At 40.2% G+C, this 21,513-nt stretch overlaps 1 protein-coding gene across 2 annotated transcripts in view; it reads left to right on the top strand.

The window, feature by feature from the left end:
• Nucleotides 1-21,513, top strand: part of CCDC178 (coiled-coil domain containing 178) — a 347,460-nt gene that overhangs the window by 221,309 nt on the left and 104,638 nt on the right. For both annotated transcript variants that reach the window (XM_037892683.2, XM_043539673.1), the window contains one exon: nucleotides 17,864-18,013. In XM_037892683.2, coding sequence (XP_037748611.2) covers nucleotides 17,864-18,013 — 150 coding nt within the window. The remainder of the gene's footprint in view (nucleotides 1-17,863; nucleotides 18,014-21,513) is intronic.

A 21,513-nucleotide genomic window follows, 5' to 3' on the forward strand; every position in this document is an offset into this window, starting at 1 on the left:
GGCTGTTGCTGTAAAACCGTAGTGCATTGTAGTTTCTTGGAGGTTAGTAGCACTTGTTAATTTGATCAAGGCTGAAGTTTACGGAGGATAAAGTAAACAATGCAAACTGCAGACACCATCAGTTTCCTATGGGCAGTGAAGTGTAGTTTGTTCCATTTACACTTCACAACAACATCTGATGGGCTTTGTCAGTGCTGCACAGAGTAATTAAACCTGAAATCAATAGCAGGCATTTGTCATGTTTACAGCCACTCTTTCTGCTGGGTTAAACTCATCAGTTTAGTGCCGTTCTGTTTTACTGCAGAGACACGCTCCATTATTTCTTCAGGTACAGTTGAGATATTCAGTTACATGCCCAATAGTTTGAATACGACAGTAAGATTAAAAGGGGCAGGCAAATGGACAATTTTTATAATTTATTCACTGATTTCCTTAAACGGTGTTGGATTTCCATTTTCTTCCACCTACCCTTTTATGAAACCCTTTCTGCCCTAGGATAATACATTTCCATTGTCCAACAGCTGCAACGGAGGAAGCACTAAAATTGTATATAAGTTGACACAGAATATAACTTTACTCCAATCACAGGGTACTGCAATGAGCTAGTACAGATAAAGTAATGTACTATTTTCATTAGAACAGTGCAAAAATGTGGTTCAGATATCAGTTTTGTTTGTAGTTCTTTTTGGGTAAAATGGGGTTTACTTCACTATTTTTTCTTCCACTTCATTCAGCCATTTCTTCCTATATTCATCTCCACCCTTCATTTTTTATGTTCCCTTTGATATTCTTTCTTGTCTTTTCCTCAATTTTCTAAATGATGGGGTCAGAGCTGCTGAATTTTATAGCAAGAGAGTTTTCAGTTCAGTGGTAATTTAGTTAGTCTTTGGACTTGAAATTTGAGAAAGATACTTAGAGGAAACTGAAAAATTACATGCTAGCTACTTAGAGTGACAAGGTGGATACTAGCTACTTAAGACAGATTGAGTTTTAATGTGAATTTTAGTAACCCATGTTGGAAATGGTCTTTGTCTAAAGGTCTGCTTAATATTACTGTGTAGATAACTTTGAGCTACAGATTTTTTCACATATATCAAGAGACTCTGATGGTATGTTAATTGTAAGAGTGAAGTTTGACTGGTTGGTTATACTATCAAGATGTGCTTATACTGTAGCTATATTCTCTGTTTTCCTGAACTACTGATGGCCTACAGGCTTTAAAAATGTTTTTTTTAAATGACCATACAAGTGATTTTCCAGAAGTCTCTCTTCTTGTATACATGCATGCATTAGATTCTAACACCTCGTGTTTGGGGTTGATAAAATTTACATGGCCCACTACTCAGAAAGCAGTGTGCTTCTCCTTCTAAAGACAACTTACAAATAATATTTTGGGTAATGAAATGAAATATTTCAATTAGAGTGATCTTTACTCTATAGCACTTTTCATCCCAAAATGATCCCAAAATATTTTACAAATTAACATACTGTAGACAGGGGTTGCTTCATTCACCACTGAAATGCAGCCACTCTGATGAAGAACAGCAACAGTTCAACACTGCATTGCATCTTGGGACGGGAAATTATGGATATCTCTCTATATGTAATTGCATTGGGAAAGTAAGTATGCTAAATGTAATTACCTGAGTTGGATTTTGGCCAGGAGACTGAAGTTAACACATCTACTCATATGAAGATTTCCATGGGATTGCTAGTGACCAATTTGGCAGGACTTTGCCATTCACATTTAATCTAAAAGGTAACTCCTTGAGGTGTACGCTGCCCCCAACACCATTCTTGAAAATCGATTCAGTACTGATGGAGAGAAAAGACCATTACCTGCTGGATCACCAATGCTAGTTTGTTCAGCATCTATATATTCATTAGAGCTCTCCTAAAGAAGTACTGACCAGTCCTGCCCTTGTTTACCATGTGAGATCTGACTGCATAGCAACCCAAGATGAGGTGGCTGCAAGCCTTATGAGCTACATAACACAAGATAGTGAATAGCACCAGTACAAAATATGTATTTTTCATTTTAAAATAGAATCTTCTTTGTTCTCACATGTAAGTAAGGATGGTGAAATCTGTGTTTTTTAAGAAAGGAAATGTATAATGAAGGACTTCCTTGAAAAGCTCATGATTTTTCTGCAGTATTACCACCTAGCCAGTTATTTCCCGTTTTGTATTTGTGCATTAGATTTTTCCTTCCTAAGTAAAATGCTTTGTGCTTATCTTTATTTAATTTCTTCTTATTGAATTAGTACTTACTGGTTTTAGATCAGGTCTCCAATTTATCAAGATCTGTTTGAAGTCTAATCCTGCCTTCCAGAGTGCTTGCAACCCCTCCCAGATTGGTGATATCCTCAAATTTTATAAGCATACTCTCCACTCCCTTATCCAAGTCATTAATGAAAATATTGAATAGTAGCACACCAAGGACAGACCCCTTCAGGACCTCACTAAACACACACCTCCAGTCTAATCACAAAGCATGATAACTACTCTTTAAGTGTTTCCACAGTATGCATCCGATGAAGTGAGCTGTAGCTCACGAAAGCTCATGCTCAAATAAATTGGTTAGTCTCTAAGGTGCCACAAGAACTCCTTTTCTTTTTACTCTTTAAGTATGGTCTTTCAACCAGATGTGCACCCACTTTATAGTAATTTCATCTAGACTACATTTCCCTAGTTTGTTTATGAGAATGTCATGTGGGACTGTGTCAAAAACTTTACTAAAATCAAGATAAATTATGTCTACTGCTTTCTGTCTATCCACTAAGCCAGTAACCCTATCAAAAAAGGAAATTAGGTGAGGAGGGCATGATTTGTTCTTGACAAATCCATGCTGGCTATTCCTTATCACCTTAATATCCTCCAGGTACTTACGAATTGATTAATAATTTGTTCCAGTGTCTTTCCAGGTATCAGTTAGGCTGACTGATCTATAATTCCCCAGGTTCTCCTCATTCCCCTTTTAAAAGATAGAGTGATTTGTAAACTTCACCCTAAAGGTGGTAAGATGCAACCTCATCCTGGTCTCTTGAAGCAGAGAGTTGCACAGCCAGTGGACTCCTACTAAGAACACCCTTTTCCTGATCACCAAGAGTTTTTTCTGGGATCTCTGTGCATTAAAGCTATTGTGGGTCATGGCAAGTTAGATGGTCTCTGAGGTAGCTGGGATCCAGCCCATTAAGGGCTTTGAATATTTGGACCAGAATCTTCAAGCAAATCCAGAATTGAACAAGGAATTAGTGCAGTATATTAAAACAGTGCTGTGTGGGCTCTTATATAGAATACAGGTCATTGCATATTGAATGACTGGAACTTTTGTGTGGCATTTCCCACCATCCTCAGGTACAGGGCCAGACTCATAGTGCTGTAACATTTACTTTTATAATTGCATGACAAATATATAGATATAGATTAGATTATCAAGTATGGAAATAGAGATAATAAAAAAAATTAAAGCAATTAATATATTTCATTTTGTTTGAAATTTTCTGTTATTTTCTGTTAGTGTTTTTTCAATGACAATTTTCTGAACTAAATTTTCTTGGGAGTTTTTGAAATATTTTCTTTCCAAGGGGGATAAAACACTTTGTCATTCATTCATTCATTTTCCCACTGGAAAAATAGAGGGGGGATAAGAAAAGTTTAAAAATAAAAAGTATTTCTTTTTCTTTCACTGAAACTAATTGAAATTTTTCAACAATTTTTGACTAAAATGAAATTTTCTGCCAAAAATGTTTGTTTTGGCCAAAAAGGCATTTTCCATTGGAAAAAAAACTCTTAACAGAAAATTTCTGACCAATTCTATAAGGAACCTTAAGAAGAGAACAACTGAATGCAGTACTTAGTCCTTTAGACACTGACTTGATTGTAGTTGTTCACAGTAGCTTGTAAATTTTAAGCTACTATTCTAAAATGAAAAAATAAACCGGAGCAAGGCCATGAAAAATTACCTTAATGTTTAATTTTAATCTTAATTATCAAACCAGCCTAATAGCATACACGAAAGCAACAAAGTAAAGAGTTTTGGCAGTTTTCAGTCATTCATTTCTGGACTTCAGACTTCCATGAAAAACCTGAGAAGAATGAAATGTTATACCAGAGGTTACGCTATACAATGAAATTCCTTTATAAAGTATAATTAAGAAAGCCAGAAACTTCATTTTTTTACTGTGTAAATGGGCATTGCATTACTACATAAAATGCAAATTTTAAAAAAAAATCTCAACTAAAAAGACCGCGGGATGTCAGCCACGTGCATTATTACTATGTTGAAGTTCATTGATGCAAAATGGCTTGTCAGTGAACCAAAGTACATAATTTTGATTAGCCAACATTAAAACCTAAAAGATTGCTTCCAGAGCTTTTTCTTCAGAACTAAGTAACAATAATGTTTACCATCATCAAATAAATGTTGGTAGAGTTAGTTAGTTAATGCTTTTATTGTATATCACTTTGAAAAATGAAAAGCACTAGGAGGATCCTAGAGCCTCATGCTTTTCAGATATGTTGCGAGAATGCCACAAGACATTCCAGTGAATGCCATTGTCTGGGTAGCTTGTAACAGCTGGGATAAAATTCCACCAACCGAGAAGTAGAAGTGGCCCAGAGGCAGATCCCCCCTTATTACATGTGTTCATCGAGTCTGTTCTGATGTTGGACTCTCAGGCCATCAAACCCTTGAGGCGTCATAGGAACGGACCAAATGGTGAATGATTGCTACAGACGACTGTTTGGCTAAGCGTTAAAGAAGACTAGGACCCCAATTCTGCAAGCTGATCGCTGTTGCTACATAGCGCTTCACTGAAGACACACGAATTAATTTGCAAAAATAGGGTTAAGTGCTAAATATTGTTATGTTTTGTTACAGTGAAAGAAAACGTCATCCTGTAAACTATCATACTTTTCCAGGTATTTTAGATTATATCTATTATTATCATATTCTTTTTATAGAGCACAGTAAATACATCAAAATGTGACATCATTAACCCTGGAATCTCTGTATTCAGACCACTCTACCACTCCAAATAACTATGCAAACTATGCAGTTTTTTTTCTAGGTATGTAGTGCAATATTACTTTATGATGAACTTTGTTGCTGCCTCCTGAACTCTTTCAATCTAGGATTTTTTACAGCTGTATAATTAGAATAACTTTTGATTACTGCATTGGAGTTTGAATTCTGTGGGCCAACAAGAGGGCACATTATTTATTTGCATCTTCCACTCTTTGCAGCACTACCAATGCAAAGATATTATTCTTTGTAATTATAGAAAGAAAGGGTCTCTGTAGTGTTAAGTGACCTTTCTGTGAGTGATCAGCCTTTTCCCTTGGTGAAGTGGAAATGTACATTACTAAAAATGTGAGTAAATAGGAGGGCTTTATAAATCTCAAGACTGTTCAAATTGGAAGAAATAAATGGATATGTAACTATACGGTTGAGTTTTTCCCAAGAGAGTGCTAAAAGAAAAGCCATTGTCTCACTTAATCTGCTCTAAAGTATTGACAGGTATATGTAATCAAATTGTGATGATGTAGAAGAAAATTTAATGAGGCAATAATAGGCAAATAAGTTTGTGTTTAACAGTCTAAAACTATGTTATGCTGAAAGCAATAATGAAATTGTAAACTGATTTTTTGTGTTTTAGACAAAGTATATAAATTGTAGGGATCAGAGAGGAGAACCAAAAAAGTTCTCAATCCTAAACAATTTCAGAACCTTTTTCACAAACTTCTGAACCTCAATCCAGCATAAAGACCTGTTAAATTTTACATCTAACCTCAAATGGAATCCCTTTGAACTCATACATTTGCTTTGTTCAAAGTAGATGATTTCTCTTTTACTGACTCAGTGGGACACTCCATGAGGACAAGGATCAGGCCTAGCAAACCTCAGTTCATAATGAGGGCTCTAGATTGTACATGACATTTTAACAGAATGGTTTATATCATTTTTGTTTGGGTATTTTTCTCAGTAAAATACAAAAGCATTGGATTAAAGAGGTCTGTTTCTCAAAAGTTTCTAGTGGGCTTCTGTGGTTCTAAAGCATTTTACCACCATCTTCATGGATCTTGTCATGCTGTCACTCTTTCCCCTTCTTTAAAGAATTTGCTTATTTTCTGTTCTGATGTTGAATGACTAGATGTCTTCCTCATGCTGCCTTTTTTGTTTTGCAGACTGTGCTCATTTACATTTTCTCCAACAGCAGTGTTATTTATTCTCTTGCCTATTTTTGCCTTTGCATTTTCACTTGCACTCTCAATATGTACTTTTTAATAGTTTTTTACTTTTTACTTTTTTACATCCATTCATTTGTTCCTGTGATATCTTAAATTCTTTTTCAAGCACTTCCTTGTCAGTCAGAAGTGCGTGGAGTCTTGATTCAGCTTTGTTGCAGCATTTTCCAGATTCTTCACTGTACTTTCTGATTGATTCTTCAGAGCATTATTCTTTGTCCATTTCTGTCATGCTAACATTTTTTCCAGTCCCCCCACTGAAATTCCATGAGTCATGGGACTTTAATGGGGTCTTGACTAAATTAATGAAAACCCTTCCTGAGCCATTTTAGAAAAGCAGAATTACAAGTAAATAATCATTCTGTGGTAAGGATGGGGGCATAAGTTGAGACAGTCTGGGGGAAAGTTTGGAGTGGAAGCACAATTCCAGGTGTCTATGTGCACTGAATGATTGTAGAATCTGCATCCTATGAATTTCCTTAGTAACTGGCATGCAATTAGCATAAAATTTGTGGCACCTGCCTATTACATTTCACATGTCACTGGTGGAGTTCAAGCTAGAGTTCTAGCCTGGGACAAGCGGCAGGCAGAGCCTTTGTAGGACCTAGAAGAAAACAAAAAAATTAGTTTTAAGTTTAAATATGATGAATGTCCCTTTTGCCCAGCCTTTTTTGTGATGAGACAGGTAAGTGAGGGGAGATTTGGGAAGGAGTGAAAGTGCATTTAACTTTCAATTCTGCAGCAGTTTGAGTTTTCATACCAAACACAGGAAGAATTGGTTCCACCAGCAAACTCTCAATCTGTAAGGAGAGAAATATTTTCCAAAGTAAGTTTGCGTAACTTCTGGAGAAGACAAACAGTTTCTCTTTTTGGTCTTCTCTTGCACTTTTAGAATAGTTTTCCATGCCTGAGGCTTTTTTTTTTTTTTTTTTTAATGGGCCTTATATACTTTGGCTGGTGTGGTCCTCAAATACCAGACATTGGTGGCAATTACAACATTGATGTTTATTTACCATTTGCAAGTTGTTAACTTTTCCACAGTTTTCCTAGTATTCTCTGAGTATATGACAGTAATGTGAAGACTGCAGAAATGTTAATTACTTGCAAATACTGATTGTGAACATATTAATGGCAGCCCATATATGTCCCTAAATCAAGGTGCCATCCTGGAACCAAGCTGTGTCTCCCACACTCCTCAGAATTTACTAAGGGAGGCAATCATCTCTACATCTTTGCTTTTATTATTTCCAGGTTTCTAACGTGTCCATAGTATTTGAATACTCTTAATAAATTATTACTGAGTTCAAGGATGATTTTTGAATGGGGTATGAATTTCTGCCCTTTGGTCTACTCTCAAAAACCTCTAATCTGAAGCACTCAACTCAGAGAAAAAAGAAAAGGAGTACTTGTCGCACCTTAGAGACTAACCAATTTTTTTGAGCATAAGCTTTCGTGAGCTACAGCTCACTTCATCGGATGCATAAAGTGGAAAGTACAGTGAGGAGATTTTATATATACATACAGACCATGAAAAATATACATTGTAAGGAGAGTGATCACTTAAGATGAGCTATTACCAGCAGGAGAGTGGGGTGGGGGGAGAGAAAACCTTTTGAAGTGATAATCAAGGTGGGCCATTTCCAGCACATTTCCAGGAGTTAACAAGAACGTCTGAGGAATGGCGGGGGGGGGGGAGGAATAAACAAGGGGAAATAGTTTCACTTAGTATAATGACTCAACCACTCCCAGTCTCTATTCAAGCCTAAGTTAATTGTATCCAATTTGCAAATTAATTCCAATTCAGCAGTCTCTCGTTGGAGTCTGTTTTCGAAGTTTTTTTGTTGAAGGACAGTCACTTTGAGATCAGAAATCGAGTGACCAGAGAGATTGAAGTGTTCTCCGACTGGTTTATGAATGTTATAATTCTTGACATCTGATTTGTGTCCATTTATTCTTTTACAAGGAGACTGTCCAGTTTGCCCAATGTACATGGCAGAATACACCACACGATCCATTGTCTACAGCCAAGCTCTACGATACAACCGCATTTGCTCTAACCCCTCAGACAGAGATAAACACCTACAAGATCTCTATCTCCATTCTTACAACTATAATACCCACCTGCTGAAGTGAAGAACCAAATTGACAGAGCCAGAAGAGTACCCAGAAGTTACCTACTACAGGACAGGCGCAACAAAGAAAATAACAGAACGCCACTAGCCGTCACCTTCAGCCCCCAACTAAAACCTCTCCAACGCATTATCAAGGATCTACAACCTATCCTGAAGGACAACGCATCACTCTCACAGATCTTGGGAGACAGGCCGGTCCTTGCTTACAGACAGCTCCCCAACCTGAAGCAAATACTCACCAGCAACCACACACCACACAACAGAACCACTAACCCAGGAACCTATCCTTGCAACAAAGCCCGTTGCCAACTGTGCCCACATATCTATTCAGGGGACACCATCATAGGGCCTAATCACATCAGCCACACTATCAGAGGCTCGGTCACCTGCACATCTACCAATGGGATATATGCCATCATGTGCCAGCAATGCCCCTCTGCCATGTACATTGGCCAAACCGGACAGTCTCTACGTAAAAGAATAAATGGACACAAATCAGATGTCAAGAATTATAACATTCATAAACCAGTCGGAGAACACTTCAATCTCTCTGGTCACTCGATTTCTGATCTCAAAGTGACTGTCCTTCAACAAAAAAACTTCGAAAACAGACTCCAACGAGAGACTGCTGAATTGGAATTAATTTGCAAATTGGATACAATTAACTTAGGCTTGAATAGAGACTGGGAGTGGATGGGTCATTACACAAAGTAAAACTATTTCCCCATATTTATCCCCCTCACCCCCCCCCCCACTGTTCCTCAGGCGTTCTTGTTAACTCCTGGAAATGTGCTGGAAATGGCCCACCTTGATTATCACTTCAAAAGGTTTTCTCTCCCCCCACCCCACTCTCCTGCTGGTAATAGCTCATCTTAAGTGATCACTCTCCTTACAATGTATATTTTTTCATGGTCTGTATGTATATATAAAATCTCCTCACTGTACTTTCCACTTTATGCATCCGATGAAATGAGCTGTAGCTCACGAAAGCTTATGCTCAAAAAATTGGTTAGTCTCTAAGGTGCCACAAGTACTCCTTTTCTTTTTGCGAATACAGACTAACACGGCTGCTACTCTGAAACCTGTCAACTCAGAGAAAAACCAAATGACCCCACCCTGTCATTGTGAAAATAACTACCCAAAGAGATAAGTCTTCTACCGTGTTCTAAAGGTCACAAGACTTAAGCTCTGTCTAAACTTTGGAAGTCTGTTTTGTGGCTGCATGCCTTTTTCTGGGAAAGTTCTGCCTCCAGCCCCAATGCATAAAGTAGGTTCCATCAACCAGTTCCCTGCTGATGCCATCTTCTGTTCTAGGATCCCAAAATATGTTTACACAGCAAATAAAAAGCCGCAGCTGGTCCTGGCAAGCCAACTTGGGCTCTCAGGGCTTGGGCTATGGGGCTGTTTCATTGCTGTGTAGACGTCTAGGCTTGGGCTGGCGCCCAAGCTCTGGGACCTCCCATGCCACAGGGTACTAGAGCTTGGGCTTGAGCCTGAGCCTGGACGTCTACACAGTAATGAAACAGCCCCGCAGCCCAAGCCCCATGGGCCTGAGTTGGCTAATATGGGCCAGCCGTGAGTATGTAGTTGCTGTGTAGACATACCCGAAGAGAGAGAGAGAGAGAGTCTGAGAAAGCCAGACCACACGCTCTTTCAGGGCTTTGTAGATAAGCACCAGAATGTTGAACTGGACTTGGAACTGGATGGATTCTGTGGGTGCACTTTAAAATTTTGCTCTGATTTTAGAGGAATTACCAATTCCAGCATAATTCATACACTTAAAATAGGGAATACTGTTCAAACTCGTAACCTCTAAAACTAGAATAAACGTTGTTACACATTCTGTAACCAAAGTCGGCCAGGAAATATTGGGGTGGTGTACCCTTGTCGACCTGCCCCACTTAGAAGGTAGATTGCAACATATTGTAATAGCTGCATATTCCATTTATTCAAAGTGCTTTCCTCTGCTAACGTCCTCTTCTGTCTTACCAGACTGAGCCTGTTGGCTTGAGCAGCTTTTCATTCAGGTCTGTACTTTACACAGACATTGGTATATTGGGAGACTGCACTATGTAGCAGTTGTTATTATAGGAATGTATGGTGATAAAAAATGTTAATTGATTTGTCTATTGAGGATTTAGCAATTACTATGTATCGTCTGTAAAGATAGCATCCTGAATCTCCATTTTCCTTAGAAAACCTTTATTGCTATGGAAACTAAAATTAAAACAGAGTTGTTTGTTCTATATTTGAATAACATGAAACAAACTTATTTTTGATAGTCATTGTTCATAATTTAATAAGGAAAATTAGCTTTTTCATTGTTCATCATTTATATTCTATTTATGTAACATGATGGGATAACATATTGGTATTTCACTGTAAAATGATAAATGTACAGGTTATATTTTTGTTACTTTGACATGAAAAATAAACTAGCTAGTAGATTTCTCAAATTTCAGAACCCCATACTTTGAGAAAGTGCTTTAAAGAATTGTAAATAAATGAATAGTTGCACCCAGAATATACATAGGCAATATCAAATTATACCTATTTTTAAGTAATTGTGTTTGATGTATTTTTAGGGTTATTTATATAACTTATGTGTAGTGTTCATTGTTAATATTTGCTTTATCTATGTATTTCTGTTTACAGTGCATAATTTTTCACTGTGATTGGTTTGGCAGTCTGAACTGTATTGGATATGACACTTCCACATTCTTAGGTTCAGATCTCAGGAGTAAGAGAGGTTCAGATTCTGACTACAAAGCATAACAATTTAGAACCCTGGGGGAGCATCTCTAATCATGTGACCTGACAATTTAAGTAGAATGTCATAGTCTCCAAGTTCCAGTTCCTTTATTACTGGAACAATTAAGGGACCTTCAGTATGCACGAGAGCTTTCTAATGGTTTTCCATGAGAAATAAATGTATAAATACATTTCCTAACCTCTAAATTTAAGTCAATAATTTTTGTTGGTTTTCATAGTTTTATATCAGACAATTTTCCATGTGTTTTACTCTTTAAGAAAAGGTCATACACTTGTGACAATTCTTTCTACAGAATTTTATTCGTCTTTTTGTAAAATATATACTCTTTTAATGTTCGGTGTTTATTCTCTTTGTGGGGCTTGAGTCCACCCCCATTGGCTTAACATGGAAAAATTGCACTTGGCTGTGTGCCAGTGAGGTGGTAGAATTCTATCAGCAACATCTTTCATCAGGTAAGGACAGCTTTCCTTTCTGGTAGTAGCTACAGAAGGTATGTGTTGAATCAAATGTATTTCCTGGACTCTGTGGGTGAACTACCCTGCACAAATCCATCCTTTTCATTCCCATCAGAGAGAAGGATGTGTACTCTTTCCAACACCATAACATACCCCCCCCAGTGAGCTGTACCCTGGTTTGCAGTGGCAAAAACCAGCATGAGCAAGGAGATAATCTTTGCCATAATACATATTTTTTGTTTGTTTGTTTGTTTGTTTGTTTTCCTGCGATCGGGGAAGGCAAGGGGTGTTAAACTTCCTTAAGTTTGGACATAACAAGCAGCACAGAATGCTTGGATGGTAATTAAGATTCCAAAAACTATTTAATTTTTTCCTCACGGTCAATGTAATAATACATGGTAGAATTTATATTTTCAAAATTTGCACAATTTTGTACTTGCATACACTGTAGAATTTGAGCTGAGTACATTGTGAAATTTCAGCATACTCTAACTTTTGTTCTCAGCCAGTCTTCATGAACTTACTAGTTTATCTATTTTTTGTGAATAACAAACCATGGATCATTTGCTTCCTCAATTTTTAAAGATGAAAATGACCTGGTGTTTCGTCATACCATTTGACCAAGTGTTTGGCCAGGCTGTGTTCTGGTTAAGGATGAAATTCAAGAAATGGAGACTTTTGACTGTTCAGACATTTGTCTACAGTAGTGGTGACCTAGTTTATCTTCTGTTATGAGAGCGTGTTTAAGTTTGGTATATACATTTCTTACTAATTTCTTAAGGAAAAAATATAACATGACTTTGACTTTCATTGATTTATATAAAAAAGGGAACAAAACATTTGAAAAACAAGCAGTTGCATTTCCCCTCATTTTATGGGTACAGGATATTTTGAATCTCATTCAACTAAGGTAGTTGGTAGGATTTTGCACTTTTATGTTAGAAATGTAGGTGTAAATAAATAATTATGGAATATCAGACTTACAGTTATAACTTTAAATTGTATTTCTAAAGAAAATATTATTTTGCATGTTTTACTACAAAAACATTCCATCAGACATACCAACATTTTAAGCACTTTTCTTTTCCAATATAAATAATATATCGTTATATAATCTTAATATTCAAATTAGCAGAAATGGCTCAGAAAATAAATGCACACTATTGAGAAACAGATAATTTGTCCTGTCCTGGTTCTCCTCCTGTGTCTTTAATCTCTCCTTCAGTATGTCCTTCAGAAGGCTCACTTCATCCCATCTCCAACTTTTTGTGGGGTTCCACAAGGATCTGGTGTTCTTAAATCCCTTCTTTTCTCCCTCTACCCCTTATCTCTGGGCAACATCTGTAAACACAAGTTCAACTACAATCTCTATGATGACAACTCACAGATCTACCTCTCTGCCCAAGACCTGGCTGCTGTCCAAACTAAAATCTTAACCTGTCTTTTTGACACATCCTCATGAATGTCTAGCCATGAGCTCTACCTCAACATGGCTAAAACAGAATTCTTAATTCCCCCACACCGACAAAAAATCCCTCCTGGCCACCTCCTTGATCACTGTGGACAACACCACCATCCTTCCTATCACTCAGGCCTGTAACCTGGATGTCATCTTTGACTTGGACTTTTCTCTAGGTCCACACATCCAAGCTATATTTAAATCTTGCCAATGCTTTCTACATAACATCTAAGATACGGCCTTTCCTATCCATCCACGCAGCTAAAACTCCTATCCAGGCACTCCTCATCTTGTGTCTCAATTTCTGCAGCCTCTGGCTTTGATAAATGCAATGCTTTACTCATATCCGTTCAGAATACTATCACAAAGATTATTGCTTTGACTATGCCACAGCTCTCTTTGCATCCCTCCACTAGTTTCCCTTTCTCTGTCACATCCAACATAGGCTCTTTGTTTTCATTCTCCAGGCCCTTCATATCCTATGCCCCCTTACCTATCTCTCATTAGTTATCAAGATGTTTACTCCTCCCTCTAATCAAACCACAATGCCAGTCTCCCTTGTCCACTTGTTAGATTTTCAAACAAGCATCTTTGTGTTTTCTCCCATGCTGCCCCTCGTGCTTAGGAGGAGCTCCCCATAAACATCTGCAAAGCTATCTCATTCTCCTTCAGAGCCCTCTTTAAAACTCTCTTTTTCTCTGATACCTACAAAAAAATCAACAGCAGTTAGGGCACTGGTGTGCTGAGATCCCTTATTGTCATTCCGACCCATATTTTATCCTTATTTTCTTGTACTTATCTGTCTGTCTGTATTCATCTGCTGTCTCTTCTCTCATCCTTAGTTTGTAGGCTCTTTGGGGCAGAGACAGTCTTCTTATTCTATGTTTGTATAGCACCTTGCACAATGGAGTTCTGGTTCATGACTAGTGCTCCTAGGTTCTATGCTAATACAAATAAAAAATAACAATAAATTGGAATATTCCATAATGACAGCAACTGCAAGGCTGGGGGGGATTTAATATAACCTTTCTTTTTTTATAAATATAACTGTACATTCTAATGTCATAATTTGTTTCAGTTCTTAATATATTTGAAGTGTTTCATGACTACATCTTTCTGAAATTATATAGTGTTTTTGTGAGCTCTTTCAGTAATAACAAGTATTGCCAAACATATTGTTTTTGTCTTTTATTATGTCTCTAGTTAAGTTTCAATTTTACACTTAAACCAGAGATTTGGCCTCATTATTATATGTGAAAAATATAGCATAACCTCTGCAAAATTATAGCATTTATTCCTTGAGTATAGAATAAGTGTTTTTAGAATTTCCAATGAAATCCATTGATGGAAATTAAATTAATTTAACATTGGGTCCTTAACACTAAATTTTTTAATCAGACCTTTTTTTGGTCCATAATGCTGTCAGTAACAAAATTATGTAGGCTCCTTGAACTTTCATAACGGAAAATGCCTTGTTAAATAGAGGATGAAGATAAAATCTGATTCGCGGGAAGCTGGGATGGGGGTGGGAGGCAGAGAAGCAGAGCGGGGCGGCGCGTTCGGGGCGGAGGCGGAGCGGAGGTGAGGTGAGCTGGGGCCGGGCGTGGGGTGGGGAGCTGCCGTGAGTGCTCTGCACCCACCAAATTTTCCCCATCGGTGCTCCAGCCCAGGGGAAAATTCAGAGAATACCATGAAGAACAGACCCTTTTAAAGATGGTGCTAGATCCTAGCTTTCTCCACGTACTCAGCCACAAGCTGCCCTAGTGGTTTCTCTACTCTTCACAGCGATGAGCTGGAGCTGGTTCGCACCGGTTCGCTAGAACCGGTTGTTAAATTTAGAAGCCCTTTTAGAACCGGTTGTTCCACAAGGGACAACCAGTTCTAAAAGTGCTTCTAAATTTAACCAGCCAAAAGTGACGCCTTAGGTGCCGACTCCATGGGTGCTCCAACCCTGGAGCACCCAAAGGGAAAATTTGGTGGGTGCAGAGCACCCACTGGCAGCTCCCTGCCCCACCCCCAGCCCCAGCTCACCTGCGCTCCGCCTCCGCCTCCTCCCCTGAATGCACTGCTCTGCTCTGCTTCTCCGCCCCCCACCCCCAGGCTTCCCGCGAATCAGCTGTTCACGTGGGAAGCTGGGGCGGGCTGAGAAGCAGGTGGCAGCTTTGCACTCAGGCCCAGGGAGGCGGAGGTGAGCTGGGGCGGGGGGGGGGGTGGTGCGAGGAGGGCTGCCTGTGCCGCAGCAGGTAACCCGGGGGGCACACAGGGGAAGCGCTCCGCGCCCCAGCTCACCTCTGCCACCCTCGGCCTGAGCGGGAAGCCGCTGCCTGCTTCTCAGCCCTCCCCAGCTTCCTGCTGAACAGCTGATTTGCAGGAAGCTGGGGTGGGGGTGGGAGGTGGAGCGGGGCGGCGCATTCAGGGGCGGAGGCGGAGCGGAGGTGAGATGAGCTGGGGCCGGGTGCGGGGCGGGGAGCTGCCAGTGGGTGCTCTGCACCCACGAAATTTTCCCAGTGGGTGCTCCAGTCCCGGAGCACCCAGGGAGTCGGCGCCTAAGGTGCCACTTTTGATGTGATCAGTGTGGGGAACGGCCGCTCCCGCCCCAGCTACGCTCCCCTGCCCTTAGGAGTCTGAGGAACCTGCCGATGCTTCCTGGGAGCTGCCCCAGGTAAGCACCACCGGGACTCCCCACCTCGCTCCCCGGCAGGTCCCTCTGGCTCTTAGGGGTGGGGTGGGCACCCACTACAGTGGCCCACGAGACCCTCCTGCCCGGTTCTGGGTGCAGTCAGGGGACAAGGGAGGGGGGTGGATGGGGCAGGGGTCCTGGGGGGGGGGCGTCAAGGAACGCGGGACGTTGGATGGGGCAGGAGTCCCGGGGGGCGGGGATGGGCAATGACCCCCTCGTGGGGTGAGGAGGGAACCAGTTGTTAAGATTTTGGCAGCTCATCACTGACTCTTCACTGCATAGGGGTCCACCATCTTCCCTAAGGGCAGCTAGGCTTTGGTATTTTGGGGAAACAGTTGGAGGCAGTGGCCTTTTGAAAGAGGGCATTGTAACTGAGGGCAGCTTGTGGCCTCAGGGCAGGTCTACACTACCGCAAAAGTCCATATAACTTATGTCACTCAGAGGTGTGAAAAAGTCCTCCCTCTCCAAGTGGCACATGTTTTGCGCTGTCCATACCAGTGCTATGTCGGTAGGAGACTCTCTTCCACCAACATAGCTTCCGCTTCTCGCTGAGGGGGAGTAATTACGCTGACGGGAGATCACTCTCCTGTCAACATTGCGCATCTGGTGAAGAAGTGCAGTTTGCTGATGTAGTGCTGTAGCATAGATTTGTCCTCATTTGAATTGAGAACAATAGGAGATGGTAGCCACTTCAAAAGGTCAATTCTTCATGAAATTGCCTGTAATAGAACATTATTCGCTACCATCTGCTGAAGAAGAAACTTCCAGTTGTAAGGAATTGACAAAAAATTATCATTAATCCTATTTTTTTTTAAATCCTTTGTTGCACCAGATCTGCTGAACAGGGAAGGCAGGAAAGAGGGGGAAACTAGTTGTGCATGCTTGTGTGTGAAGGAGAGACCAAGAGAATGTGGGTGGCAGAAGGGAGGAACTGGGATGTATGAGGAGAAGGGAATGTGGCTGATGTAGGGGAGGGAGAATGTGGGGCATGATAGAGGGATGTGTGTATGCCAGGTTATGCTGGGGAAGTGCAGAAGGCAGAGGGAGTTTCATGGTGAATATGCATGCAGTTGAATGCACAGGGAAGGGGAGTTTAGTGTGTTTGTGCAAGGGAAGGTGGAGGCTAAGAGGAGGCTGATGGGGTGCACGCTGGTTGCTTTGCACAGCTCTAGCAATGCAAAGGTGCTTTAAACCCAGTTTAATTGCCCAGTATGCTCTGGCTATTTGTGCTGCTCCGGAGTGGAGTAAAGTAGCCCGAGTATATTGATGAATCTGGCCACAGAACTTAAAATGAAAATAGTTACTTAAGAGTGATACTTCACATATTTAAAGCATTAGAAACATCACATGATAACATTCACTTTCTTGTTCAGGGTTTATTTATTAAAATAACAAAAAAGAAATTCCCAGAGAAAAACTAAGTTAAAATGGAGTTACTATTCAGAGTGTATATAATTAATTTAAGGTTAAATACACTACAGGGATGATGTGATTATTTCATAATCAGGCATTATAAACCCAAGAAATTCAAAGTTAATGTTAAACTTAAAAGAAATCCAAACATGTTAAGTTATTGAACTACATATTAGAGCACCCCAAAAGCCTTAACTCTGCCCTGTAGAGGAGAAAAATTCAGATGTGCCTTTAAAAATCAGTTCAGTCTAATCTGGGACTAGAAATACTACAATACTTTAATCATAAATATATGGCAATTGCATAGTATCACTCAGCCTAGTGAGAACACTGAAAAGTAAAATCATTATAGGGAAGCGTTTGACATTCTGTAGAAACTAAGGAAATGTACATTATCTTTTTTTGCAGAAAGAGAGTTTATGAAATACCACAGAAAGTCAGTAGTTGCTATTTTAGCTATTTTTAACATTGTTTTGTGGGCAGAACATTTATTAATAATTTGAACCTATGACATAAATGCACTGTGTGAAATCGTGACTCCATTAAATTCAATGAGAGTTTGCCATTGACTTCACTGGGATCAGGATTTCACCCACTGTGTGTATATTGTATAAATGTGCATAACTGATAAAAGTTAAGAAAAATGTTATAGTTATAAGCAGATATCTTTCAATAAGTGTAATCCGTAACCTTTCTCTTTAGATTACTCTGGAGCAGATGATAAAAGAAAATTTGCGGTTAGCACAAGAGTATCAGATCTTTCAGAAATATTATTTAAATGATAAAGAATACCTTATGGATCTCTATGACGATAGGGTCAAGATGGAAGCTGCAGTTAGAGATCAGCAGCAGGTACAGTACTAATATAATACATTTGCTCGTTAACTAGTGATCTGTTTTCTAAAATTTATTTATTATGGCTACTTAATGAAATTGGATAATCATGCAATCCATGGTCTAAATTCTTGTGATTTCTGGCTGTTGTATGCTGTTTGTATTTTTCATTTGACTTGTATAAGACAGTTTTTGTAAGAAGATGCTGTAAGGATATGTAGGGTTTCACTCTAAATAATCCATATTTGGTACCTTAATTGTATCTATACCTTAGTTCCAGTAATTTCATGTAATTCAGTATTGCAAAGATCATCTTCGTAGTACATCTTTTGTTAGCATGGTCTTTATATAGCATTGGGAGTTTGCTGACATCAACAGCCAAACTAAGGCTACAATTCAGGAAAACACACATAAGAATCAGAGTACTTGTGGCACCTTAGAGACTAACCAATTTATTTGAGCATAAGCTTTCGTGAGCTACAGCTCACTTCATCGGATGCATACTGTGGAAAGTGTAGAAGATCTTTTTATACACACAAAGCATGAAAAAATACCACCCTCCACCCCACTCTCCTGCTGGTAATAGCTTATCTAAAGTGATCACTCTCCTTACAATGTGTATGATAATCAAGTTGGGCCATTTCCAGCACAAATCCAGGTTTTCTCCCCGCCCCCCCCCCCCAACACACACACACACACGCACGCACACAAACCCACTCTCCTGTTGGTAATAGCTAATCTAAAGTGACCACTCTCCTTACAATGTGTATGATGATCAAGGTGGGCCATTTCCAGCACAAATCCAGGGTTTAACAAGAACGTCTGGGTAGGAAAAAACAAGGGGAAATAGGTTACCTTGCATAATGACTTAGCCACTCCCAGTCTCTATTCAAGCCTAAGTTAATTGTATCCAATTTGCAAACAAATTCCAATTCAACGGTCTCTCGCTGGAGTCTGGATTTGAAGTTTTTTTGTTGTAATATCGCAACTTTCATGTCTGTAATCACGTGACCAGAGAGATTGAAGTGTTCTCTGACTGGTTTATGAATGTTATAATTCTTGACATCTGATTTGTGTCCATTTATTCTTTTACATAGAGGCTGTCCAGTTTGACCAATGTACATGGCAGAGGGGCATTGCTGGCACATGATGGCATATATCACATTGGTGGATGTGCAGGTGAACGAGCCTCTGCTAGTGTGGCTGATGTGATTAGGCCCTGTGATGGTGTCCCCTGAATAGATATGTGGGCACAGTTGGCAACGGGCTTTGTTGCAAGGATAGGTTCCTGGGTTAGTGGTTCTGTTGTGTGGTATGTGGTTGCTGGTGAGTATTTGCTTCAGGTTGGGCGGCTGTCTGTAGGCAAGGACTAGCCTGTCTCCCAAGATTTGTGAGAGTGTTGGGTCATCCTTCAGGATAGGTTGTAGATCCTTAATAATGCGTTGGAGGGGTTTTAGTTGGGGGCTGAAGGTGACGGCTAGTGGCGTTCTGTTATTTTCTTTGTTAGGCCTGTCCTGTAGTAGGTGACTTCTGGGAACTCTTCTGGCTCTATTAATCTGTTTCTTCACTTCCGCAGGTGGGTATTGTAGTTGTAAGAATGCTTGATAGAGATCTTGTAGGTGTTTGTCTCTGTCTGAGGGGTTGGAGCAAATGCGGTTGTATCGCAGAGCTTGGCTGTAGACAATGGATCGTGTGGTGTGGTCAGGGTGAAAGCTGGAGGCATGTAGGTAGGAATAGCGGTCAGTAGGTTTCCGGTATAGGGTGGTGTTTATGTGACCATCGTTTATTAGCACTGTAGTGTCCAGGCAGTGGATCTCTTGTGTGGACTGGACCAGGCTGAGGTTGATGGTGGGATGGAAATTGTTGAAATCAGGATGGAATTCCTCAAGGGCTTCTTTTCCATGTGTCCAGATGATGAAGATGTCATCAATATAGCACAAGTGGAGTAGGGGCGTTAGGGGACGAGAGCTGAGGAAGCGTTGTTCTAAGTCAGCCATAAAAATGTTGGCATACTGTGGGGCCATGCGGGTACCCATAGCAGTGCCGCTGATTTGAAGGTATACATTGTCCCCAAATGTAAAATAGTTATGGGTAAGGACAAAGTCACAAAGTTCAGCCACCAGGTTAGCCGTGACATTATCGGGGATAGTGTTCTTGACGGCTTGTAGTCCATCTTTGTGTGGAATGTTGGTGTAGAGGGCTTCTACATCCATAGTGGCCAGGATGGTGTTATCAGGAAGATCACCGATGGATTGTAGTTTCCTCAGGAAGTCAGTGGTGTCTCGAAGGTAGCTGGGAGTGCTGGTAGTGTAGGGCCTGAGGAGGGAGTCTGCATAGCCAGACAATCCTGCTGTCAGGGTGCCAATGCCTGAGATGATGGGGCACCCAGGATTTCCAGGTTTATGGATCTTGGGTAGTAGATAGAATATCCCAGGTCGGGGTTCCAGGGGTGTGTCTGTGCGGATTTGATCTTGTGCTTTTTCAGGGAGTTTCTTGAGCAAATGCTGTAGTTTCTTTTGGTAACTCTCCGTGGGATCAGAGGGTAATGGCTTGTAGAAAGTGGTGTTGGAGAGCTGCCGAGCAGCCTCTTGTTCATATTCCGACCTATTCATGATGACAACAGCACCTCCTTTGTCAGCCTTTTTGATTATGATGTCAGAGTTGTTTCTGAGGCTGTGGATGGCATTGTGTTCCGCACGGCTGAGGTTATGGGCAAGTGATGCTGCTTTTCCACAATTTCAGCCCGTGCACGTCGGCGGAAGTACTCTATGTAGAAGTCCAGTCTGCTGTTTCGACCTTCAGGAGGAGTCCACCTAGAATCCTTCTTTTTGTAGTGTTGGTAGGGAGGTCTCAGTGGATTAGTATGTTGTTCAGAGGTATGTTGGAAATATTCCTTGAGTCGGAGACGTCGAAAATAGGATTCTAGGTCACCACAGAACTGTATCATGTTCGTGGGGGTGGAGGGGCACACATACGAATACTTCCCTATTCAGGAAATCACTTAAATACAAGCTTAACTTCAAGCACGTGCATAAATCCCATTCCAGTCAGTTAGTAACTGCTTCAATAAATACCCATGATTATGGCATGATGGCAGTTGTTTCATAGTTTAAGGTTGCAATTGAATTTCCATTATAAGTCTGATTTTGCACCAACCACCACCCTTTTCTAATATTGGCAAAAAGTCAGATCTGCCTCAAAAGCGCTAGGTTCAATCTGAGGCCAACGAAGAATTTTTCTACAGCATACAAAAACACTTCAGTTTACTGCAATGTGTTTAAAATAATCAAACAAAAAAGACAGAGGTAGAACCTAGTTTGTTAATCTTCCCTGATGAGAGATAGTGCCCAGGACTAAATTTTAATCAACTAAAGTCTCATCTCAAAAGTTCTTAACTTTTGATTTGTAACATGCTGTGGAACATCAGAGTCAATGATATGTACCACATCAAAGAATGGTTGGAAACCTGTGTTTTCATTTTCTAAGGAAATAGTGTCCATTCATTTTTTTCTAGAGAT

Source organism: Chelonia mydas, chromosome 2 (assembly GCF_015237465.2).
Source record: "Chelonia mydas isolate rCheMyd1 chromosome 2, rCheMyd1.pri.v2, whole genome shotgun sequence".
In the NCBI taxonomy this organism is placed as follows: Eukaryota; Metazoa; Chordata; order Testudines; family Cheloniidae; genus Chelonia; species Chelonia mydas.